This window comes from Herpailurus yagouaroundi, unplaced genomic scaffold (assembly GCF_014898765.1).
Source record: "Herpailurus yagouaroundi ecotype Mexico unplaced genomic scaffold, PumYag 67690, whole genome shotgun sequence".
In the NCBI taxonomy this organism is placed as follows: domain Eukaryota; kingdom Metazoa; phylum Chordata; class Mammalia; order Carnivora; family Felidae; genus Herpailurus; species Herpailurus yagouaroundi.
The window spans coordinates 1,628,622-1,654,796 of record NW_024420490.1 but is presented as its reverse complement, the minus strand read 5'-3'; the positions used below and the strand labels follow the sequence as shown (position 1 = coordinate 1,654,796).

The 26,175-nt window shown below is 44.0% G+C and overlaps 2 protein-coding genes across 8 annotated transcripts in view; one reads left to right on the top strand and one right to left on the bottom strand.

Moving 5' to 3' along the window:
- The window catches only part of ACE2 (angiotensin converting enzyme 2), a 41,240-nt gene extending 34,110 nt beyond the window's left edge, over positions 1–7,130 (top strand). For 4 of the 5 annotated variants that reach the window (XM_040468207.1, XM_040468206.1, XM_040468204.1 and 1 more), the window contains 4 exons: positions 1,006–1,106; positions 2,338–2,454; positions 4,249–4,443; positions 6,186–7,130. In XM_040468207.1, coding sequence (XP_040324141.1) covers positions 1,006–1,106; positions 2,338–2,454; positions 4,249–4,443; positions 6,186–6,294 — 522 coding nt within the window. In that variant the 3' untranslated portion in view covers positions 6,295–7,130. The remainder of the gene's footprint in view (positions 1–1,005; positions 1,107–2,337; positions 2,455–4,248; positions 4,444–6,185) is intronic. The other variant, XM_040468205.1, reaches the window with a different exon arrangement.
- Positions 7,131–9,531: 2,401 nt separating this feature from the next.
- The window catches only part of BMX (BMX non-receptor tyrosine kinase), a 48,882-nt gene continuing 32,238 nt past the window's right edge, over positions 9,532–26,175 (bottom strand). For all 3 annotated transcript variants that reach the window (XM_040468245.1, XM_040468247.1, XM_040468246.1), the window contains 6 exons: positions 25,713–25,884; positions 22,310–22,526; positions 21,395–21,459; positions 16,571–16,689; positions 13,597–13,754; positions 9,532–10,002 (listed from right to left, as the gene is read on the bottom strand). In XM_040468245.1, the coding sequence (XP_040324179.1) occupies positions 9,928–10,002; positions 13,597–13,754; positions 16,571–16,689; positions 21,395–21,459; positions 22,310–22,526; positions 25,713–25,884 (806 nt within the window). In that variant the 3' untranslated portion in view covers positions 9,532–9,927. The remainder of the gene's footprint in view (positions 10,003–13,596; positions 13,755–16,570; positions 16,690–21,394; positions 21,460–22,309; positions 22,527–25,712; positions 25,885–26,175) is intronic.

Sequence of the window (26,175 nt, the reverse complement as noted above, 5' to 3'; positions counted from 1 at the left end):
TAACCGACTGAGCCACCCAGGTGCCCAATATTTTTTCTCTTTTAAATTTATTTTTTTATTTCTTTAAAAAAACTTTTAAAAATTTTTTAAGTTTATTTATTTTGAGAGAGCACGAGGAGGGGAGGGGCAGAGAGAGAGGGAGGGAGAGAGAATCCCAAGCGGGCTCGGCAGCTGTTAGCGTAGAGCACGGGTTGGGGCTGGACCCACGAACCACGCGATCATGACCTGAGCTGAAGTTAAGAGTCAGATGCTTAACCGACTGTGCCATCCAGGCGCCCCAAATTTATTTTTTATTTCAGGTATAATTAACATACAGTGTTATATTAGTTTCAGGTGTACAATACATGGATATTTATCAAAGCCCACAACTCTCATGACTCCCATCTATAAACCTGCCCTCAGGATGTTTATTTCAGCTTCTATCAAACTGAAGTAAAAGGATCCATGAACATAGTCCTTGAAGCACGCGGGCACCAGACCAGCAACATTAGCAGAACCTGGGAGCTTGTTAGAGATGCAAATTCGTGGGTCTCCTCCCGGACTTTCTGAAGTAGAAACCCAGAGGGCAGGGCCCACTATTCGGTGGTTTAAGTAGTTTTCAGTGGTTTCACAAGCCTTCCAGGTGGTGCCGGTGCACACACAAGTTCGAGGTCACTGGCTTAATGAATAGCAAGATTCTCTGGAGTGGTAGAAAATTTAAAAATGATGCTTTTGGGGGTGCCTGGGTGGCTTAGTCGGTTAAGCGTCCGACTTGGCTCGGTTCATGATCTCACGGTTCGTGAGTTCGAGCCCCGCATCGGGCTCTGTGCTGACAGCTCAGAGCCTGGATGGAGGCTGCTTTGGATTCTGTGTCTCCCTCTCTCTCTTCTCCTCCCCCACTCACGTTCTGTCTCTCAAAAATAAATAAACATTAAAAAAAATCTTAAAAATAATGCTTCTGGAATGTCAAGTTTTGAATGTATCCTGTGATCCCTACTGAGCAGTGTTTTTCTTTTGAATTTGCAGTATGAATGGAATGACAATGAAATGTACTTGTTCCGGTCATCTGTTGCATACGCCATGAGAGAATATTTTTCCAAAGTCAAAAACCAGATGATTCCTTTTGTGTGAGTTGATTTGCTGTGCTCTCAAGTTACTCCAGTACTTGTCTTTCTCTTGGGTCTGAGATGATATTATGCTTAAACCTTCATTCAAGTAAAATTAATAACTAACAACTTTGCAACTTCTCCGATGTCCTGGAATTTGGGCCACTCTATTCAGGGATGATTGTGACTTACTTGACTTACAGATCGCAAGTGCACTGTTCTCTTTCCTCCTCCCCTCCCTTGCTCTCTCCACCTTTCCTTTCCCTTTCCATTCACCAAACGGTCCCTCCACCCTCAGCACTGAAAGAAAGGTGGACATCTCTACTTTCATTGAACTTGGATTCTAACGCTTATGTTTTCTGTGTGTGTTAAACAATCAGCAAAACATGTAGGTGAAATATAGCACACTTAGACAGTGACAAGCTCCAGGGAGAAAACTACAACACACCGGGGGCTAGGGAGTGCTGGTGTGTGTGTGTCTAGAGTTCAGCTTTACCTGCAATGGTCAGAAAAGGCCTCGTTAGTATCTGAGCGAACACCTACGGCAAAGAGAGCACCTGCGATGCAGACAATGGTGAAAATAGCGGGTGGAAAGATTCTGAGGAACGAATATCCTCGTCTGTTGAAGGAACAGCAAGGAGGCCAGTGGGGCTGGGGCAGTGAGCTAATAGAAGACCAGTCGAAGGTGTGGCCAGGGCAGGAGCGGGCACAGGGAAAGGGAGAAGAAAGTTCGCGTGGGCCTCATAGGCCATTCCAAGGACTTTGGCTTTTTTCTGAATGAGAAGGGCTCAGAGCCACAAGATCTGCCTTAGGCTTTGCCGGGATCACCGTGGCAGCCGGTGGGGGGGGGGGGGCACAGTCTTGTCACGCTGTACTATAAAGCCCAGTCGTTCCCCCCAGCGGTTCGTGTAGTGGGAGAGGTTTTGCTGCGCGGAGCAGGCCAGAGGACACAGACGCACCGCCTCCGTTCACGGTGCTGAGCCATCGCTGTTCACCACGGTGTCTATCACAGGCCCAGGTTGCCCGTCCGTCCGGACTGGCTCACCTGCCGCTTTTCAGCTTGAACGTTTTCTATCATTGAAAGAAAATTCAGCTCAGGGACGGTGTCAGAATAGTGCCTAGACTGTGTTGTCACAACTTATGTCATGGAGTTCATGTGCTTTGGGCAGTGTTCACCGGCAGGAGAAGCCCCCATTGTCTGTATTGTGTCCTCTGGGCCACAAGGGAAGATGTTTCTTTTGTTTCTCCGCAGGGAGGATAACGTGTGGGTGAGCAATTTGAAACCAAGGATCTCCTTCAACTTCTTTGTCACTGCATCGAAAAATGTGTCTGACGTCATTCCTAGAAGTGAAGTCGAAGAGGCCATCAGGTGACTTTACTTGCCGACAAACTACCTGAGGGCGAGGGGCTAACAGGTGTGAGCACAACAATAGCGAGTGGGTTAGTGTGCTCTTACTGTGTGCCAGGCGCTGCTCTGACTCGTGTCGAGCTTCGAATCTTGGGGGTTAATTCCAGAAGGATCGCACAGCTAGGGACTTCTCTTGATGGGGGCCCTTCAGCAGCATTTGCGTGTAACTAGTTTATTTGGGAGGTGACCTCCGGAAGCTCTGAGAAAGAAACGTGCACAGGTGACAGAGCATGGAAGGAAAAGAATAAATGACATGTTATTGAGCAAGTGGCCACTGTGGGCAGCTCAAGCTCCATTCTGCCGGGGAATTCTGGGAGACCGAGCAGAGTGTACACCTGAATCGTCCCACCAGCGCTGGGGTATTTATTTACCACCTTCCCCCGGTCGTTGGTTGAGAGAACTGCTTACAGGTGACATGACTCCCCAGCATTTCTGGCCTGCGGGCCGGGCAGCACGTTGTGGCCTGAGAATGCTCTCGGGCAAAGGCCACAGGTACTGGCTGAAGAAAGTCCGGCCTGCATGCATGGAACATGGTGAAGTGCAGAAGGGACACGGACACATATTGCCATCACTTGCTATAGGGACTTGGATGAAGGAATCATTTAAGTAGGCCGAGTCTGAAAGAAGGTAGGCAAGAATAAGATTCCTTAGGCATCGGTTAGCCTCCACACTAGGAGATGGACTTGCTATGGGCGCTGAGCATCTAGAAGGAACGATATGCCCCATGTGCCTCATCTGTGTCACTAAAAAAAAGGTTAAGGTACCTACTTCTGTGGGGGAGTTCACTAGGTGGCCCCCTTGAGCTGCTGCTCATCTTTGCAAGCAACTCCAAGACCTGCTGGGCACAGTGTGCCTGAAAAATCTGGCCTAGCTGGGGTGTATGGCCCAACCACGCCCAGAGACTTTACGGCCTGCCTCCGAATGACTTGTTTCTGTCTTGGGGAAAAGTGCCAGCTGAGGTCATCCTGAGAGCCCAGCCCTCCTTGTGAGCTGTAGGGGAGCTCAAATTTCCTATTTCCAGAATGACTTGAGACACTTTCAGGCTGAGGTTGCCTGGGGTTACATGGCTCATTCTGCTTTGACCACTCTCCCTCTCACCTCCTGACCTGCACTGCACCCAAGGGTAGGAGGACGGGCTGCCAGACACTTTGGTTTTCAATCCAGAATATTCTCAAGTTCACTAGTTTTGGTTTTTAAAATAATTCTTCATCCTTTTTTGCTCTATAAAACTTAGCCATATCCCATCCCAGTGCTGGAGAAATTGGCGAAGGCCCCTTTCCTGTGTTCCTCCCCTGCCTCCAAAGGTCAACACCTTTAATTTGGAAAACACAACAGTCGAGACTTGGGTATAGGACCCGACTGATTTGTAGAAGAGATGCGCCCAATTGTCCTTTTCCATTATTTGATATAAAGTCATCGTAGACATACTCTGACAGAAGGGAAATTCTCGCCAAATATGCTGACTTTGCTTTTACAACACAGCAGTCACAAATCAACAAATGCCAGCCAGTTGCACGTTTCCACACTCACAACCCAAGGAAGCTGTTGCCAGACCTAATCTAGGCTGCAAGATAGGAAAGGTGCATGATTGTCAGATCTCTTATCTGTCGTTGGAGCCGGTTATCTGCTTTGGTTTCATCACTCTTCTAGGTGTACATTCTTAGGGTAAGCCTATCAAATCCTTTCAGGAAAAATGATATAAGAAGTAAACAATTACAATTTTGTTTTGCCTAAGTGTTTTGCTTTTGGGAATAGGATGTCCCGGAGCCGTATCAATGATGCTTTCCGCCTGGATGACAACAGCCTGGAGTTTCTGGGTATTCAGCCAACTCTGTCACCCCCTTACCAGCCACCTGTCACCATATGGCTGATTGTTTTTGGGGTCGTGATGGGTGTGGTAGTGGTTGGTATTGTCCTGCTCATCGTCTCCGGGATCAGAAATCGAAGGAAGTAAGTGACCTTTCCTAGACTTACCTATCTTAAAACAGAAAGGTTTAGGGAAAACTAATGGGAAAATGTGCAGTAAGTGGTAGGTTGTACAAGCCAATTGCTTATTTGGACCATTTTGCGCCTAAATATTCTGATGCATCCCCTAGAAATTTACCAGATTTCATCACCACTTGGCCTTCCTAGCAAGCACCGACACGCAGGTGATGTTCAGCCTGGGGTTTCCTAGCATGGCCTGGTAAACTCCATCCTGGTCACAGCCTCGTCTCCTTACTGCCAAGAGGCCCTGCAGACCCAGCGGGGCTGGGCAGGCTCAGGGAATTATTCTCTCTCATAGTCTTCCTTGGTCTAGAAGTGACCTCAGAGACTGACTCAGTGATGGTTTGAATGGTGAAATCATTCAAGAATGAGCTGTGAGATGTGCTTCAAACTCCCACCCTTTAATCCCTTAGTCCATGGGCCACGCACCTTCTAATTTGTTCCTGAGTTGAAGATCCAAGTTCATTGAGGATTCAAACTGTTAAAGACCCAATTTATAGTCTTGTTCTGCCACTAGATGTTTTTTTTCTGATGTTGAGAAATCACTTCCGTTGGGCTTATGTAATTAAGGTTAATAATACTTTATAGTACCTAACAAAACTCTGTGCACACTTCAGGCTGCTGACACATGCTCATGACAGAATTTTTACACGCATTGGTCTGTTTTGCTCAATTCTTCTCTGTAGAGAATTTAGTTCCCTAAAATAGCTTCAGTTAAAAAAAATTAAGCATCAAATAGAATACATTCATATGGTTAGAATTTTAAAAATACGGAAGGATACACAGAATCTTCCTGTCACCTTTTGCCTTCAAGTTCCCTTCCCAAAGCCAAAGACAATTATCGGTTTCTAGGAGACCTGCTGTGGGAAGAATCTGCATTTTTAGTAAGACCTCACCCCAGGTGATTTGTATGCATGTTATGGTTTGAGAAGCATTCTTTGCATGTGAGATGCTATTCCAAAGTTAATTCATTAAATCAATTATTTGGGGACCCTCCTTCATGCCATGTGCTGTGTTACTAGAAGGTATCCTGAAAAATAGGACTGGTTACCCTGCTCAGTACTCTTCATGCATTAATATTCTCAGCAAATGTAGGACGTAAATATGTAATTATCTAATTATCTTCATGTACATATCAAACTGGGATTCAGAGAGACCAAGTAATTCAAATCTACACGGTTAGTCAGTAACACATTAGGATATACACCCAGTTTCCAAAGCTGTTTGTTGGGCCACAGAGCTGCCCTCCGATTTGGAAGTTGATAATTTAGTAGGGAAGCCATTTAAAATGGGGCAATTGGCTAAACAACCACTTTGTACAAATAATAATAATGGTTTCTATTTGTTGAGGACTGTATGCCAGGTACTGTGGGCGCTGCGCTAGCCCTACTTTGTTGACTTTGCCTGCTTGCCATCATTTTCTAAGTAGGCAAACTGAGGTACGGAGGCTCATTCTCTGTGACTCCAGAGCACGAATCCTCAGCGGTCTCCCACACTCTGCCAGCCATCATGCCAACCGATCGTGGGGCAAAGGGAATGAATCTAATGCTCTCTAGGTGTTCACAGCCCGTCAGGAGGGGACTGATTCACCAACGAGCCATTCGATGTTGAAGTGTCAAAGATGCCTGGGCGCAGTGGGGTCCAAGGGAGGCGGTGTCATTCCAACATCACTATACTAAGGTGACTGACTACACTTTATTTAACAGGAACAATCAAGCAAGAAGTGAAGAAAATCCTTACGCCTCCGTGGACTTGAGTAAAGGAGAAAATAATCCAGGATTCCAACATGCTGATGATGTTCAGACTTCATTTTAGGAAAATCTATTTCCTCTTGAGGTGATTTCATTGTATGTAAATGTTGATTTTACGGCACTGACAATATGAGATTATAAAGATGTCATTAAATATCAAAACCATGGCTCTGTTCGGGAAAGGTTGTCCCAAGGAGACAGGCCTGAAGAGAGGGCATCTTCACTTGCTTTCAGTATTTATTTCTGCCTCAGGATTTGACTTCTGTTTATATTTGAGAGTAATAGAAAAAAGGGGTCTTCGGCCTCGGTGGCTGTTTGGGGGTAATGGATGTGGGAATGTCTGTTGCACGGCTGGAATTTTTGCACAGGAGGCTGTACGGGAGGGAGCAAGTGTTGGGGCCTTGTATGGAATCTGGATGGATCGCTTTTCAGGACAGTGTCCGCGAACTGGCGGAGCGGCAGGGATCCAGAATGGCACACACTGCTCACTTTATTTCAAGTATAAAGGCTGACACGCTCTTTTCACGTTAACTTAATCTAAGTACTGTAGTGATTTGCCCACATTGATGATTGGACTGGAGCACGTGTTCTTCGGGTTGCCATGTCTAAAGAAGAGAAGAATCCGGCTGTTTACACATGTTGCCTTCTCACTTCCAAGAGGCTTACTCATCTCCCTGACAACAGAAAACTAGCCCCAGGGGGCTCCAGGAGCCCCCCCCCCTTCCCCAGAGCACACCTGATAGAAACTCACTTCTGTCGTTCCCTGTGGAGTGACTAGACATCTCAGGTGAATGTCACCCTCTGAAGTGGGTACCCAACGTCTTCAATCTTACATTCACCCAGTGTCTGAGTGGTACTGAGCACAAAGCAGACAATCAATAAATACTTACTAGATCCACACTCCTGTAGTCTGACGTGTCCATATGTGCTAGGGCTTCTGTGGATTTGGTCTGCTTTTCATTTCCATGGACAAAGTTGCTGTCTGACTCCCTGGGAAGCCTTGACCTCTCAAATGTCTTGGAATGTGTCCCAGTTTCTTAAATTGCTTTATTGTACAAACCAGCTATCAGATCTGTCTAGAAAGAGGCGTGTTAAGATGGTTTATACCATCAGGTTAGGAACCAAGCCTACCACTCCTTTTCTTTATCTCAGAGCCCAGCCCCATTCTGAGCACACCATCCTCTACATACCTGAAGACTGATTCAAAAGAGATTAAAATATCCAAACTCTACCCATCACCTCACTGCCTGTGGTGGCCGGCATAATGTTAGAGTAACTTTTTATTTAACAAATTCTATGGAGATAACGGTTAGGGTGGGTCAGTGAGCCAAGTCAAGGGGGGATGACCTTCTCTTCACTTCCAAGAGCATGTAGGCAGTCCCCTGGTTTAAAACACCAACAGTAAATGCTAGCCATCACCACTAAACACAGTTAAATAGCATTTTCAAGATGATGTATGTTTTCTGGGGTATGAGTATTCTTCCTCTACTTGGCCCCTTCTAGCATCACTGGGGTTATTTTCTTACAAACCTCTACTGATATCTCCATATCTTGCTTCCCTTGGTTTTTGGAGCCAGGCTTCTGAGCAAGGCTTTGGCTCTTTTCATGGTAGATGATTCTGTATTGTTTGAGTTTTTGCAATAAGCATATATTACTTTTGTTATAAAAAGGATTGTTTTTAAAAACCCAAACACATAAACATAAGGAAAAGAAAGGAAAACAGCCTTCAAGAGGGCCCGTTGAGGAACATGGATGGTGTTGTTCCTTCTTTTCCCTTGAGCAGGAAAGAATCTGTCACTCGGTACCTGCTAAAGAAATGTTCGCTGAATGTATAAATGCCCTAGTGGTTATTTTTAAAGTTCCATCTCATTATAAATTGAGATTTGTGCACCTCTGTGAAATAATAGAAAGCGGCTATCGAAAGTCGATTCTTCTGAAAATACAGGAAGCAGTATTTACATGCAAAGAGACAACCAAGAGGGATCATTGGAAGGAGCTGGGAGGTGATGGAGTCAGTGGGATGAGAAAGAATATGAGTGTCTCTTAAGGGAGATGGCTAATCTACATCTGGAGAATAGTAGCAGGGTTTAATTAGGATGTCTTTTCATCGTAATTGTGCCTCCACATAACCCTCCTTGACATTACAGAAAACACAGTGACATAGTTCAAGAGAGATGAAAACCTATGGGTTCAGCAGGAAGCCTTGAAGGAGGGGAGTCCCAGGAATAGTTTTATTTATTTATCTGTTTATTTATTTTGAGAGACAGAGAGAGAGAGCAAGTGGGAGAGGGGGCAGAGAAAGAGGTAGACAGAATCCCAAGCAGGCTCCATGCTGTCAGTGAAGAGCCCGATGCAGGGCTTGAACTCACGAACCATGAGATCATGACCTGAGCTGAAATCAAGAGTCAGACGCTTAACTGAGCCAACCAGGTGCCCCCTCCCTTCCCCCCATCCAGAATAGTTTTTTTTTTTTTAATTTATTTTTTCAACGTTTATTTATTTTTGCGACAGAGAGAGACCGAGCATGAACGGGGGAGGGGCAGAGAGAGAGGGAGACACAGAATCGGAAACAGGCTCCAGGCTCTGAGCCATCAGCCCAGAGCCCGACGCGGGGCTCGAACTCACGGACCGCGAGATCGTGACCTGGCTGAAGTCGGACGCCCAACCGACTGCGCCACCCAGGCGCCCCCCATCCAGAATAGTTTTAAAGCAGAAGTACCTTTTGGCAATTGCCATGAGAAACTGAAATAGTGTTTCTGTTCCTTTGTGTCAAGATAGGAGACTGAAATAGACATTTCAGTTACCAAACTAGCCAGAAGCCCCAGAGCCCCAAATCCAAGGATTTAAAATTATTAGAAGGCAACATTTACTTCTAGAAATAAGACCATGGTTACAGGGAATCAAAATCGATAAGGATTAAGGTTAAGGAAAAAGGCATCATATTTACCTTAGCACCTTTTAAAATTTGCTCTTCGTGGAAATGCATTTAATGTATTCTTGAATATATTATTTTAGTTTTATATTTGCATGGCATATATACATGACACAAGGAATCAGTGATCTAATCTGGAAATCAGAGGAGGGTTGGGTCACTTGGGTTGAATTATGGACCACCTAATGATGCCCCACTGCACAGGAACGTCCGCAAGGTTGTTAACAATACAAATTCTTAGATTGCCCTCAGAGTTGCTCTACCAGAATCTCTGCGGTAGTTCCTAAGGAATCTGTGTTTTAATAAACTGTTCATTTGATTCTCAGACATGCTAAAGTTTGACAGCATTGAAACATGAAGGCAAATGTCCACATTTTGGTACTCATTAGTAACATTTAATTATGACAGTGACAATATAAGGAAAAGAACAAATATCCAACAAAGAATTTGTCAATTCTGTTCCATCTTTACACATGGTCCGCACTGTCTATATCACGATCAGAAAATGTGCTTCGGCTATAGTCTGGGAAGTGTAATATTAAGATCAGCATACACAAAATTACTAATTTGACCTAAATTTCAAGGAAATCTTTTGTTGTTTTTTTTACCTTGTTCATTTCTACATAATATAACAAACAGCATGCAGAAGACTATTAAGAAGAACTAGCTAAATTACATTGTCTGTGCCTTGCTACTTTCCTTAAAAAGAATGAAGATGTTGGCCAGCGTTTACATTCATTCTCATGAGATCTCCCGATTTCTTCTTCAAGGCTTGTCTCTTTCCCGTAGTGGTTCAATGGAAGATAGGAGTTGCTGAAATGTGGGGCGCTTTTCTGGAAGCTAAATAAAAGAAAACCCCAATGGCTTAGTTTATAAAAGTTATGATTAAAAATAAAATATATAAGGGGCGCCTAAGTGGCTCAGTCAGTTAAGTGTCCGACTCTTGATATCAGCTCAGGTCATGATCTCACAGTTTGTGAGATCGAGCCTGGCATTGGCCCTGCACGGACAGCATGGGGCCTGCTGGGGATTCTGTCTGTCTCTCTGTCTCTCTCAAAATAAGTAAATAAACATTAATACATATAAGATATGAATATCTCAGTCCTAAAGCTAGTGACTTTTTTAAGTGTTTATTTTATTATTTTTGAGAGAGAGAAAGAGACAGAACGTGAGCGGGGGAGGGGCAGAGAGTGAGAGGGAGACACGGAATCTGAAACAGGCTCCAGACTGTGCTGACAGCTCAGAGCCCGATGCGGGGCTCGAACTCACAAATGTGAGATCATGACCTGAGCCGGTCAGACACTTAATCAACTAAGCCACCCAGGTACCCTGTAAAGCTAGTGACTTTTTAATTGTGGAAACGCTATGGACATTTCTCCTAAAGACAAAATAACTAGAGCCCTAAGAATTGAAAAAGAAACAGTAAAAATATCTTCATTTGCATAAGATACAATTGTATGCCTGGAAAAGCCAAGAGAATCGATCATCGAACCAACTCAAATGAAAGGAATTCAGGAGAGCAGTATGTAAAATTAACATACAAAATCAATCGCCTTCATCTACAAAGACAGGAACCAGTCAGAAAACACAACGGAAGAAACACTCCACTTATAACAGCAACAACACCAAAATAAAATACAGACAAAAATGTACCCCCTCAAATGAGGAAAACTTTAAACACTGCTGAAAAACACAAATGTAGACCTGAGCACATAGAAAAATGTTGCTTGCTCTTGAAGAGGACAAATCAGTATCACGGAGATGTCAAATTTCCCTAGTTAAAAATATAAACTGAATACCATCTCCTCCAAAATATGAACAAGCGTGTTTCAAGCTGGACAAATTCATTCTCTAGTTCATAGAGTTTCAAAGTGTGGAAAAAGAACACCTGAAACTAATGTAGCTAGTGTGCGGTAGCTACACTGGAATTAAAGTTAAAAAAATTAAAAAATTAAACGAAATTTAAAAGCTATGCAAAAATAGCTAGGAAAGGTATTTAAAAAGATCAGCAACGACAGCGTGCTAGCCTACCTAGAAGTAAAACGTATTATAAAGTCTCTATAATTAAAACAATGCGGTGGTAGCACATGAATAGAGACCGGAGAACAGAAGAGAAAGTCCCCAAATAACCCCAAATACATACAGAGATTTCCTATGTTAGGGGATATTTGGACACGATTAGATGGTCTTATCCCTGGGATGACACGGTCCTGTAATAAATGGTGTGCAGCAAGCAGGTGGTCATGTTGAAAACAAGATCTTTGGAGCCATACTTTATACCATACACCGTAACAAACATCAACTAGATCAGAGATCCAAATGTAAAAAAATGAAACCACAAAATACTAGAGGAAAATCTGAGTGAATGCCATTATGACCAGGGTGTGGAGAAACCTATATAACTTTAACTCAGTTTCCAGAAGCAAGAAAAGCAAATACTGACACAATTAACTGTGTTTAAAGAAAAAAAAAGTTTGCATGACAAAACCACCATAAATTAAATCAAAAGGTAAGTGACAGAGTGGGAGAAAACATTTACAACTATCACAGATGAAGTACTCATCTCTTTCATTTATAAAGGGGTCTTTAAAAATCAAGATGAGGGAAACTAAAAGCTTAACAGAACAAAGGGAAAAGATAGGACATAATTCTCAGAAAGGTATACCAATGCCCTTAAAAATGTACCTCCCTTGTAATGAAAGATGTAAATCTATAAGCTGCACTAAATGCCATTTCTCCTCTATCAGATTGGCAGATCCAGAATGGTCTGTGTTGGTGAGATGGTGGGGAAATAGACACATGGATAGAGGGGTAACACCTGCGGAGGGAATTTGCTCCTTTTTTTGTAAGAAAGAAAGGGAAACACACACACACACACACGTACATGCTCATTTTTGTGCAAAGAAATATGGAGAAGATAAATTGGAATCTAATGAAAATTGTGAACCTTCTTCTAAAAATTGTGAAATAAAGCATATAAAAAGTTGGGGACCAAAATGCACAAAGCGGTCACCATATGTAGAACGTTCAACTGGAAAGTGTCTGGGTGCAAACCCCTCTCCACGGACTCTGCCACAATTTATACTTTCACGGGCCAACTGGGAGAAGAAAGCATTTCAGTCCTTCTCAGGGCTTCCTGTCCATCCGATGGTGTGGCCAATTCCCAGGAGCTAGAGTGGGAAGGGCCAGACAGGTTCGGGGCTTCAATTCAAAAACCCCATCTGCTAACTCTATTCTGACCCCACCTGATCCTCTCGTGCTGCCCGAGGCTCTCAACACCAAAAACACCACCTTGGGGAAGAGGGGAGGGACAGCTTCATCCCAAGTGCCATAGGGTGGAAAATCAGGAAGCGCCCACATCCCAGGAGAGAATGTTAGGCTAAGTGACAAAATATTAGTACGTGATACTGACAGCAACTCTTCCCATGTGGGACTCTAGGCTCCAACACAAGAAATGAAGAAATCTGTGCAATTTATTCCTAGCACCAAGTATAGTGCTTGGTGCACAGGGGTTCTGTGAATACACAACAGAACAGACACTGTTCTAAGGACTTCACAATATTAACTTGTTCAATCCACACAATAATCCTAGGAGTTAAGTGCTATTTTATAGTGAAGCACAGAGATGGTAGGAGGCTTATACAAGGTCACACAGCTATTCAACCAGACATTCCGACTCCAGAGTCCACATGCTTGACCATGACACCAATCTGCCTTTTACCAGTGAACAGATGAATAAATGAATGGATGAATACATGAATGCAGCATTTGCTCCCTCTGCCAATAGGCAGTTCCAGATAATGGCCACAAGCTATTTTTAGATTACCATTCTTAGAAGTCCCCTATTATTATGCACTCTCAAAAGTCTTCACTGGCTCTCCATTGCCTATAAAAAGCAAAACTCACACTCCTCTCCCTGTTGTTCAGTCTGCAGGATCTGACTCCGACCTATTCTTCCAACTAACTCCGATCCCTTCCAACACGGTATAGCCAAGCACGCCATGTCCTTCTGGCCGCCTCTCTCCGTGAGGAGAGACCCCACGGTGTTGTGGTTAAGAACAGGGACTCTGACGCTAACCGGCCTGCCTCTTACTAGCTATGTGACCTCGAGCAAGTCACTTAACCTCTCTGGGTCTCTGTTTCCACTTCCCTTAGTTTTGGACGTGGTAGTGCTTACTTCATAGCGTGTTGGCTGATGAATAAATTAGTTAATATTTACGAACAGTGCTGGATAGAAGTTGTTAAATCGTTGGCACCTGCATTGCTACGTTGCTCGTTTTAAATTACAAACACTTGTGGAAAGGGCCCCGGGGCCATTGCGCCTGCTCTGCGGCAGGCATTCTCCCTCAAAAATGCCTTGCCCAGTTGGCGTCCCAGGCCGCCGCTCCGGGTGCACCTGACGCGCCTTCCTTCTGCCCCACGTGATGCACTTGCCTCGTGCCAGCAGCTGTACATGATCTGGTAGATGGTGTCCGACGCCAGTTGGGGACGGTAGAGTCTGTGGCCCTGGGAGACCTTCACGACCACCTGGGAGTTGTCATACAAGTCGTAGGGCTGCTTCCCCAGGCTGAACACTTCCCACATCAGGATCCCTGCATCGCACGAAGGGCGTCCAGCAGACAAAAAGGAAAGAGGACCGATGTCAGAAGGTACAATTTGCCAAATGGGCCTCACACACCGGGTCAGGAGGGTCACAGGTCAGAGCGAGGGATCCCTGGGAAACGGGACAGGGTATGGAGGGTGGGACTGTGCCATCCCTTCTGGAGCCCAAGGTGCCTTCTCTGGGTTCCCTGAGACCCAGAGCCTGTTCTTGCCAGTAAACGGGTCAATGGCAAGGGCAGCTGCAGCGGGAGTTACTCGGGCCAGGATTCTGGGACCGCTTCAGGGAGGTGGCTGGGGTCTCCTCGTCCCCTCCTTACCGTGACAACACCCCTCTCCCTGCCCGCTCCAACCAGAAGGAGCGATCGAAGTCCCCGCCCTCTCTCTCTGCCTTGGCAGTTGTGTGCGACGGTTTCATTGCGCAAATTGCCTTCCCGTGGAAATTCACAGGTAAACTCGGACAAAATTCCTCCTTTTTGCCTTGATGGTTCCTAAGATTTTGGGGGTCAGGTGTCCTTTTAAGAATCTGATAAAAACCATTGGTTCTCTCTTGGGAAGGTGAGTGCACAGCATTCTTGTGTTCAGTTTCTGGGTGTCCACATTGTACTGAAGCCCATCCAAGGGCATTGCAGACCCCAGATTAAAACACCGGGTTCTGGTCATGGTGTTTGAGGGTGGCGTTTGGGTCCGTTAGATGTGGCTTGTGGGGCTCAATTCTGCCGTTTATAGGCCAGGCAAGTTTCTTAACCATTCTCAGATCAGGTTCCCTGTCTATAATATGTGGGTATTTGTACATCACAGAGTTGCCGTAAGCATGACATAGGATAAAAAAATGCAGAGCACAGGGGCGCCTGGGTGACTCAGTCGGTTGGGCGTCTGACTTCGGCTCAGGTCATGATCTCACAGTCTGTGAGTTCGAGCCCCGCTTCGGGCTCTGTGCTGACAGCTCAGAGCCTGGAGCCTGCTTCATATTCTGTGTCTCCCTCTCTCTCTGCCCCTCCCCTGCTCAGGCTCTGTCTCTCTCTGTCTCAAAAATAAACAAAAACATTCAAAAAAAAATTTTTTTTAAATAAGTAAATGCAGAGCACATAGAGTGCACCAGGATGCTTTAAATGCTCTCCGAATGGTGGCCAGGGTGCTGTCGCCCCGATCAAACCAGAGAATTTCAGCAGCCAGCCAGCTTCAAAACCTTGGCAAGCCCGAAATACAGAAGAAGGAAGAAAATTATTCTAGAACCATAACCACAGTACTAACTTCAAAGTTTCTTTCACTTTTAGGGCTATGGATTTTATGTAGAATGTTTACAATAAGGCGATGTCACAAGTTGCCGTGGCTGTTATTTTTTTTAACTAACCTTCTAATACAACCATCCAAAGGTGTGCTGCTCTTGACAGTTCTGTCTTTGGGAGGCTAGTCACTTATCCCAAAAATAATACCGTTGCTTCAAATATCTGTGGGACCCATTCTTTGGGAATTGCTTTCAGAGGCCCTGGTTCATTTTGAATATCCTCACTGGGGGCAAATTACTTAAGAAGGGATTTAGTTTTGGGAAACAGCCAGAAAATATCTGGAGCCAACTTGTATTGCACAGGGTGAATCATCAGCTGTAATTACTGAGTAAGGATACTGATTTTTAAAAGCATCTTTCATAAAGCATATCGACACAAAGAGATTGAAACTAATTTTCACAAGGTAGTCAGCCCCAAAGGATATCAAGTATTCACCAAAACACTATCTTTGTGGTTTTTCTTTTTTCTGTGTACATTGGATTATTTTTTTAAGTGAACGATACTACTTTTACAAAAGTAATAGTTATTTTAAAAATTTGTGGCACATGGAAAAATAAACGGCTAATGAAATTTTCTGTTATTCATGCGGTCTTTTGGATGTCATATAAAAAGTCAGATTATGCCTATGGACTGAGCCAGACATGAAACAGGGCTCAGTTGCATTTAATACACCCATAAATAACTTTATGATCGTTTGGATTATTTATCCTGGATCCATCTGACAATAATTGTAAACGGGCCTGACACTCCCAACAAGGCGGAAAGATACCAGAAAATCCACCAAATCACAGCTGAAGAACTGTTTCAGTTTTCTAATTACCTTTACTAAATTTCAGTATAGATCTTTTACTAAAATAAGGGTCAGCAAATCTTTTCTGTCAAGGGTCACAGAGCAAGTACAAACCCAGAGACAATAGGGGAACCGATGGGCATGGCTTGCTCCGGTGAAGTCCATCTACGGAAACAGGCCACCAGATTTGGTCCTGGGCCGTGGTTTGCTGACCCTCGATCTAAGGATGAATTTTAACGAGGACCCTAGTTGAAATTAGCAAAGGCCAAAGAAAGCACCGAGTCGTGTTTGGTGTTTGCCCCGCGCATGCCCAAAGAGTAGGCGGATGCAGAAGGGAACGGCCGGCATGGCCACTTTCACGCGTAAAGTCGATGGCTACATTTCAAGCCCTTCCAGGTTTTGGACTCCATGCAAACCTGGTTTTAGTTTTCAATGGCTCCTCTTTAAGAACTGCTAGAAATCTTCAGTGGAAGAGCTTTTATCTCCTATGATTTGATACAAAGGTGCTAGCGGGATGGAGATTTTTCTACGATATGGGGCAGACATCCTGACCCCGGCCCAAGGAGAAAGGTCTTGATCACCTTCGATCTCTTGCTTATCTCAGGCCGTACAGGTAATTTCGCAAGTGCTGGGGCTTTTTGCTAAAAATGGATGTTGCTGCGCTTGCGGTTTCCTGTTGTGGAAGCCAGTTTACGAAATGGGGCTGGGGCCTGTGTGGCCACATTCTTACCGAAGGCCCACACGTCTGACTTGCTGCTGTACTTGAAGTAGTGGAACACCTCTGGGGCTGACCACTTGACCGGAAATTTTGTTCCTACGGAACTGACGTACTGGTCGTCCAGAACATACCTGTGGGGCCCCCCCCCCCCCGGAATCAACACAGACCTTAAGTCGCTGGGTTGTGCAAAATGAGCAGAACCCTGTTGGCTGCCATGGCCTCTGGAACAGTACAGGCTGATTAAGGTCACAGAGCCCCCACAGTCTCAGCGGAATGCCTTGGTTCTCTAGTTCTTTTGCTTCCTTCCAATGTGTAGCGTAGCTAAAGGCTGCTCATGACTTGGAAGCTTTAAAAAATTATATCTAACTTTGCAGATACCAACATCGGCATGCAAAACATTTGGTAAGTATAGAAAAACACAAAAACGTAAACGTTAAATTACTCAGAATCTCACCCCGAAGATCTTGTAAATCTACCATTCAAGATACACTTTTGCTTATACTTTCCAATCTTTTGTTCTATATATAATTTGAACAAAATTGGCTTTCTGTTGTACTGAGGTTTGCTTTTTCCTTCAATGGCATATCAAGAATATTTTCCCCACGTGGTCTCATTTTCTTCTGGGGCATCGTGTTTGATGACTGAATAGTATTGCCTCTTATGGATTAACGGTGTATGGTTTAACCTTGTAAGTTGCTTCTAATCTCCTGTGATAAACAATGATGGATGATAATATTCTATGGAGATATCGAGACCATAAAAATATATATTTAAGAGTATGCGCTATATAATAGTGATAAAAATAGAAGCATCCTCAACGTCCACACGTCGAAGAGCAATTAAATATCATATGGTCCAGGGTCGCCTGGGGGGCTCAGTCGGTTAAGCATCTGACTCTTGATTTCAGGTCAGGTCATGATCTCACAGATCGTGAGTTTGAGCCTTGTATCTGCACTGAAGCATGAAGCCTACTTGGGATTCTCTCTCTATCCCTCTCTCTCTACCCCTCCCCCGCTCATTCTCTCTCTCTCTCTCTCTCTCTCTCTCTCTCTCTCTCACACACACACACACACACACACAATAAATAAATAAACTTTAAAAATATGGTATGCTACATTAATTCAGTAAGATAGTATACAGCCATTTAAACAACAAGATATCGGGATGAGCACTGGGTGTTGTATGTAAGCCAATTTGACAATACATTATATTAAAAAAACAAAACAAAAAACACGATAGTTCTATATTTACCAAAAAATAAAAAAAGTGAAAAATGCCCATGGAAAATGGGGCCGTGCAAAAGCAGGTATATATAATGTAACTCCGTTAAAAAACTTTTAATTCCACTGTAGTTAACATGCAGTGTTACATTAGTTTGAGGTGTACAATATAGTGATTTAACAATTCCATGTATTACTCAGGGCTCCTCCAGATAAGCATACTCTTAATCCCCTTCATCTATTCCAGCACTGTTGTGGGAACAAACAATAAATGCACATATTTATGCACGTGACTGGGTATACGCAGGATTAGTTATGGAAGGGCATCTATCAAACGTGTTGGCCGTAGTTACTCCTAGTGCTGAAAATGAGGTGAAGGGGTGGGGGACAGATTCTACTTCTCCCTTTCGCCACTGTTGCCCTATTTCTTACAATAAGCATATATTATTTATATAACTAATAGAGGGGAGCCCTCTATGTTTGCCTAGAAAAAAGCAAGTGAATAATGACTCTTAACAAAAAAGGAAAAGAAAAGTTATGGAAGCTGAAATTTTGGATATACTCTACGGGAAAACTGTACACATCAAAGGTGTGTTAGAGATGTGTATTGTAATTTAAAATGTCAGGAAAAGCTGGTTTTGAAAATCATTCTTGGAAATATTAATGATGTTAATGTTTATATCACGTTAGTAATATATTTAACATATGAGTATATTAGTAGAATAGAATAGAGATATTAATAGTAGTAACAAATAACACTTTCATAGGATTACACAAAACACCTTCCATACTTCCTTCCTCAGGCCCCCTCAGCTTCTCTAGACACCACAAGGCATCCAGAAACTGCTGGCACTGGGTTCCACCTGAGGCTTAGACCTTCCTTTGGATCATCAGGACCAAGGTAAGGCACAGGCTTCTGAGCTAGAAGGAACTTGACGGTATGTTCCCCGGATGCTGCCATAATGGCCAATTCTCCCGCCTTGAGAACAAGGTGGGGATCAGTCCCCCTGTCCTGGGAGCTTCTCCCCGCCCGATGAGGCTGCGAGCTCAAGAGAGCTACACATTTGGGGTATCGGTGTAGGAGACTCAGCATGTGGGTGGTTGGAGTGTTGGTAAGGGGTACACAGCCCAAGGGACACCTTGACAATGTTGAGGGTCCCAGAAAAGGAGCACTTCCTAATATTGAATTGTAGGGAAGACTTAAAAACAGATCCTCCTGGGGCGCCTGGCTGGCTCAGTTGGTAGAGCACATGACTCTTGATCTTGGGTTCGTGAGTTTGAGCCTCACATTATGGGTAGAGATGACTAAAAAAAAAAAAAAAAAAACTTTAAAACAAAACTCAGATGGTCCTATGGTGTTTCAGGGCTATGTCTGCTAAATATAAAGCTAGCCTTGGTGAACTCTGCAGACCTCCTTGAAATTGTATTCCTCCTCAGAATTATGTGAGTTTATATCGAACTGACACAACTTTATAGCTGTATTTTGTCTCAGTTTTGAAATCTACTTGCTCTCAGGACTAAGATGACCATTTTGAGGGCAGGTACTATCCCATTTATGTCAGTATCTCCTACAAGGCCTTGGCATTTAGCAGGCACTCAATAAACGCTCGCTGAATGGAAAGGCCAACATGTACATATTCATTTCCTATGTAAACCCATGAAACTGGCTCTGAGGCTCACATAGTCTGAAGATTCAGAATAAAGAAAATGGAAGACTCTTTTAAACTGCTATCATAAGATAATTAATTCCAAAATGAACTCATGGCACTTCCTCAACATAAAAAGCTTCTGCACAGGGAAGGAAACAACAAAATGGAAAGGCAACCTATGGAATGGGAGAAGATATTTGCAAATGACATATCAGATAAAGGGTTAGAATCCCAAATCTATAAAGAACTTATCAAACTCGACATCAAAAACTAATAATAATCCAGTTTTAAAAAATGGGCAGAAGACATGAATAGACATTTTCCAAAGAAGACATCCAGATGGCTAACAGACACATGAAAAGATGCCCAACATCACTTATCGTCAGGGAAATACAAATCAAAACTACAACGAGATATCACCTCACACCAGTCAGAACGGGTAAAATTAACACAGGAAACAATGGGTATTGGCAAAGATGCAGAGAAAGGGAAACCCTCTTGCACCTTTGGTAGGAATGCAAACTGGTGTAGCCACAGTGGAAAACAGTATGGATGTTCCTCGAGAAGTTAAAAAAAAATAGAACTACCCTATGACCCAGTCAGTGATTGCACTGCTAGGTATTTACCCAAAGGATACAAAAATGATGATTCGAAGGGGCTCAGGCACCCTGATGTTTCTAGCAACACTGTCCACAATAGCCAAACTGTGGAAAGAGCCCAAATGGCCATCAACTGATGAATGGATACAGAGGATGTGGTATATATACACAATGGAATGTTACGCGGCCAGGAAAAAGAATGAAATCTTGCCACTTGCCACGACAGGGATGGAACTAGAGGGTATCATGTTAAGCGAAATAAGTCAGTCAGACAAAGACAAGTACCATATGATTTCACTCATGTGGAATTTAAAAAACAAATAGATGAACATATGGGAAGGAAGAAAAAAGAGGGAAGCAAACCATAAGAGACTCCTAACTACAGAAAACAAACAGGGTTTTTGGAGGGGAGGTGGGTGGGGGCATGGGCTAAATGGGTGATGGGGATTAAGGGGGGCACTTGTGATGAGCACGGGTTTTGTATGTAAGTGATGAATCACCAAATTCTACACCTGAAACCAATTTTACCACATATACTAACTAGAATTTAAATAGAAACTTGAAGAAAAAAAAGTAATTTATCTAAATCATAAAGTGGTGATAGAATGCCAACCAAGAGAATCTCAGAGTCTACTTTCGTGCCTTACTTGGTAATACAGAAAATTTAATGACACGCCAACAAAAATTTTCCTGGTGTTAATGCTATGCCTGTTTGGGTTTTTAAAAATTTTTTTAATGTTTGTTTATTTTTGAGAGGGAGATAGAGTGTGAGCAGAGGAGGGGCAGAGAGACAGGGAGACACAGAATCTGAAGCAGGCTTTAGGCTCCGAGCTGTCGGCACAGAGCCCGACGTGGGCCTTGAACTCATGAACCTCGAGATCATGACCTGAGCTGAAGGTGGATGCTTAACCGACTGAGTCACCCAGGCGCCCCTATGCTATGCCAATTTGAATGAATATTAAGAGAAAATCAGAAAGGCCTAAAGGAGCTTTGATTGAGTTAAAAAATATATACATAATATATACATGTATACATGTATATACATCCCAATAATCTGGCTATACCATGTTATATTAGAATATTTAGGACCTTTCATGAAATTTTTTTAGAAGTTAAAAAATATTAGAGTTTTGAAAGAATGAAAAGGGACTTTGGGTAATTTCTGAAGAAGAACTATATCTTCCTAGTGAAGAAATGAGGTGAGACATGTTTCATAGGTGGTCAGAGGCAGTATGGGGAAGAGATCCAGGTTTCTAACCCCCCAATTCAGAGCACGTTCCATATCACCGCAATGCCTTCAAGTCTGATGGCATTTAGGTGTGAATGGAGACCCCTCTTTCATTGCTTGCCCCTTTGGAACTGGCTTACCTCGTCATCCCAAAGTCAGACACTTTCACGGAGAGATCACTGTCTACCAAGCAGTTCCGAGCCGCCTTTGGAGAAAACACAAAATTACCAAACAGTTAAAGTGGCCAAGAATCTCCCGACATCAGGATCCAACACTTTCCTTCTCTTTAGCAGAGTTCTCACCCAATCTAAGATTGCCTATCAAAACCCCAAATGTTGAGACTCTGTCTTTGTGTCCTTGGCAATTTTTCAAAACGAAAATGTGCGCCCCTAAGTCAAGCAGCCATCCTTGTCAAACGGCATGAAAGGTATCACACGTCAAACACAGAACCGCAGCTCGCCCGCGAGAAGGGAAAAATTATTTCTAGGGGTTCCTTCTCCACCACAGGGGTACCATGCATCAACAGGCGCTTTGAAGGTGGAGATGCTGTACCGGCCTAGTGTGCGTGGCAGGTTTGCTGTTCAGAGCAAGCGGAGCTCTAAAGATAAATACCAGTGCCTACCAAGCAAAACGTCCCCCAACCCACCCTGACCCAAAGACACACAGATTTCACTCCCTTCTGGTTTTGTATTTCTCAGTTATGGTCTTAATTGACTGCTTTGGCCCTGAGCCCTCCCTGGAGTAAAGGTCAACTTGGATTTAATTGGTTTGGAGAAACACGAAATTGACCAAACTCTTTCCTTTGTATCCATCTTCCTCCACACCACCACACAGCTACATAAATCCTGATGGCTTCTTTTAGTCTTTCTGTACTGCAAATATTTTATTTAGAAATCGTGGCTTTTATTACAAAAGCGTCATGTGCTTGAGCAAGTCACAGGTGAGCCAAGTGAAGGTGAGGATGCCCTCCTTGTCACCCTTCCCAATGGCCCCATCGCTGGAGGCGGGGACCGTGGATTGCTTTCTTTCTCTGAGCGTCCAATGGCTCTGCTTACCAAGTCCCTGTGTATGAACTGGTGGCTCTCCAAGAAGGCCATGCCTTCACACACATCATAGCACATTTCTAAGAGCTGAGAGGTTTCAAGTCCTTTTCCGTGACTCTTCAGGTAATTAAGCAGGCAGCCGTTAGTTATATATTCAGTCACTATGTATATAGGGTATCGCTTTGAACACACTCCGTAGAATTTCACCAGCTTGGGGTGGCTGAGTTTCCTGGAAGCAACAGATTTTCAAAAGTTCAGTACTGAATTTCCACACTCCATGTTGCAGATGTCCTGAAAAAGAATCCCTCTCAGGTTTTTGCTTGTTTTAATGTCTCCCCTTCTACTTCAACAGAGAAAGAGAGGGAAACGTTTTGGATTTTGTTCTGGGAGCATTAGCCTTTGAAGGCAAGGAAAAAAGCCGCCTCCTGTTGGATCTTGACAACCCCAACAGCAATTTAGCGGTTGTGGGAGCTGTGCTCGCCTTTCTCACAGAGAATCAGGGAAGCAATGGCCTGCTGTGCCAGATATCCCATTTGGTCTCCTGGCATCCGGAGACTTCCATGGCTGATTTGGAGAAAGCTCCACACTGTAACGGCCATCGCTTCCAGTTCAAAGCGTCTAACTTTCTAAGTTTTGAAGTCCAAACCTTTCATTCTAAAAAAAATTATAGCAGAACATGAAGGGTGTAGGAGAAAGGAAAACAGTTGCCATGTTAGGGAAGTGCGATTAGGCATGATTTTTTCTTTCTTTTTCAAAAAAATCCATTTTGTCATTACATTATCTTTCAATAATCAATTTATCAGATGGATAACCTGCTGTTATGCTGTTCATCCCCTTGTCCATGTGATTGATCAGTTTGCAGGCTGATTCCTTAATGTTCACGTGCGTAAAGTAAATCTAATGTCGATGTTAGAATTTTTAAGTAAATAAGCATTTATTAAGTAGTTATTTTCTTCCTTCTTTTTTTATGTTTATTTATTTTTGAGAGACAGAGAGTGAGCAGGGGGAGGGACAGAGAGACAGGGAGACACAGAATCCGAAGCAGGCTCCAGGCTCTGAGCTGTCGGCACAGAGCCCGACACGGGGCCCGAACCCACGAACCGTGAGGTCGTGACCTGAGCCGAAGTCGGACGCCTAACCGACTGAGCCACCCAGGTGCCCCTATTTTCTTCCTTCTTAGCATAAGTATAGGGACATGCCTTTGGAGGTTATTCAAGGTCATGAGCTTGGATATGCCTCTTTCAGCTATTTTAGACAATGGCATGGAACCCGGTATTGCTTCCTTCAAACAGAAGGCTAGTGGCGGGACACAAGTCCATCGCCCCATAAAAGCTGTTCCCGGAGCAAATTCAGTCACTGACCATGGGGCACGTGGTGGGAACACCATGTCAACTGATACTGCCCACATGACAGGCCTCAATTTGACCATCACATCTGGGATATAACATTTTCCCTTTAGGATACAGTTTGATTTCCTTCTTTATGACCAGGTGATTTGTCGATGGCTTTTTATGATTCTGTGTGATGACCAGCCGTCTAATTGCAAAAAAATATGTTTAAATGGATACCATGACACAGGGTTTACACCATGAGCCTAGGTGAGTTTCTGCTAGATTTTTCTTTGCTACAAAAGGAGGACACTGAGGGCCTCCTCCCCAGTTTTGAGGGTATAACTGCCAAAAGCAGGATAGGCTACATAATTTGTAGGGACCAGTACAAAATGAAAATGCGGGGACCGTTACTTAAGAATGATTAAGAATTTCAAGATGGTGACCTCACAGCAGGAAGCCAAGCGCAGAGCCCTTCTAAGCGGGCCCCTCCACCCCAGGCCGTGCAGGCTACATGCCCGTGAAGCCAGCCCTGGGCAGAGGCTTGTGTGCACATACTATTTCTGCTTCCAAACCATCCTGCATTTGTGGTCAAAGTGGATGTTCTGACTCTCCTGGTGCCTTTGGTCTTCATGAAAGAATGACTAAGGAAATGGACTCTGGAATGTCTGCCTGGGTTTGCATCTCTGCTTTGCCACTTTGACCAGCTTGGTGACCTTGGGCCCATTATTTAACATTTCTGTGCGTCAGTTTCCTAGAAAACAAAGACAACAACGGTACATCCGTCCTAGGCTTCTTACGAGGATTGAATACATTAAGATTTATAAAGTGCTCAAGGAAATGCCTGTAAATACCATGCAAGTGTTGAAGTAAAAAAATTTAAAAGTATTATTACCCTGCAGCAGGCCAGGATTTGTGATTTTGACTATCTTTGACCAAAATCCTGCTGTGACATTGTTTGTGTTGATCCGTTCCCTAAAGGCAGGATGACCAGCTGTCCCGCTTTGCCTGGGACTAAGGGGTTTCCTGGATCACAGGGCTTTCAGGGTTAAAGCAGGAAAGTCTCGGGTAAACCCGGATGGTTGGTTCCTTTTCAAAGTCTGGTTCGCCATGTTTACAAGAAGAGGTAGAAACATTAAAATAATTCTTTGTATTTACATTGATAGAGAGAGAGATAAGGGAGGAAGGGAGGGAGAGAGAGACAGACAGAGAGAAAGCGAGCTTAGAAAGAAAAAAAAAACCCCATATCTGCATTGTGGACTGTTTTGGGAGCCAAGGCCCATTAGGAAGGTATCTTCATTTACCAGATGAGGAAAGAAGTAGGGCGAGAAAGCAGTTTTGTCAAACTGTACTGAAGGTACCAGAAAGGAAAAGGATATTGCCCGTAGGGTGTTAGTTTTCAGTATTGCTTTAGCCCTGGCCACTAGAGGCTCCTACCCTTGGGCTTGTGCTTTACAGGGCCCCATTCTGTTCCTCATCCCACCATGCACCTCCCCAAAGGACAAGGAAGCTCAGAACCCATGCTTCCCTTTTTCTCGATCACCCTTGGGGTACCAAGACTCTGGAATCCCCCATCCACATAGTCCTGAGGCCTTTTCCAGGACCTGTGTAGACTCTTCCTGGGCCAGTCATGCTAAGAGTGAACCATGCTATTGGTGTGCCTTACCCCTAACCAAGATCATTCGCTGATGGATAGTTGTTTGTGGGAGACACAGAGGGAGCCCGGATGTACTGAATGCTATGTCTACACGTAAGTACTGAGTACAGTGCAGGACAGAGCTGGGGGTGGGAGGAGAAAGGGGAGGGGTAGAGTTGGGAGCAGTGGTATGCCAGAGGCTAGTTTCTCTAAAGAGTCTTGAGAATTCTAAACTTGAATATGGCCTCTCAGATTGTTATGAAGGTATACTTGTCAGAGGAGCGTAGAACCGATTTCATTTAAAGGTGCATCAGCTTGATTTATAACTTCTAAATATACCTATGATGTGTGGAGTCTTGCTCGAGGCCTTGCAAATGTTAGGGACAGACCTGTTAGCATGAATGTCCTCCCATGGTAAGGGCCAAACTGCCATTCCTCAGAAGAAACTTACATCATGGTCTGGGCCTCCTGGAAGAATTCATCTTCTGACATGGAGCCCTCCTTGATCATCTTAATGGCAACGTCATACTGTCCCTTCCATTTGCCCAGGTGGACCACTCCAAACTGACCACTTCCTAGTTCCTTCAGGAGGGCAATCTCTTCTCTTTTCAGTTCCCATATTCCTAATAAGGCAAGACAGACACTCTTTAGGATGAAAGTAGAAGGCCTTGGGGCTGACAGCTTCCCAAGTGGTTTCTTCTCCAACGAGTTTCACATTGGCAACATAGAACAGTAAGACTTTTTAAGTTGATCACTTAAAAAAAAAAAAAACCCTTAGAGGTGTGGTCTTATGACCTATGAGACCACACGATAATGCCACCAGGACAATACTGTTCATGAAGCAGCTACAGTTATTGACAAAAAGGCTTAGAACACTTTGCCAACTGGAGGCATCTTGGAAACACCCAGTGTCA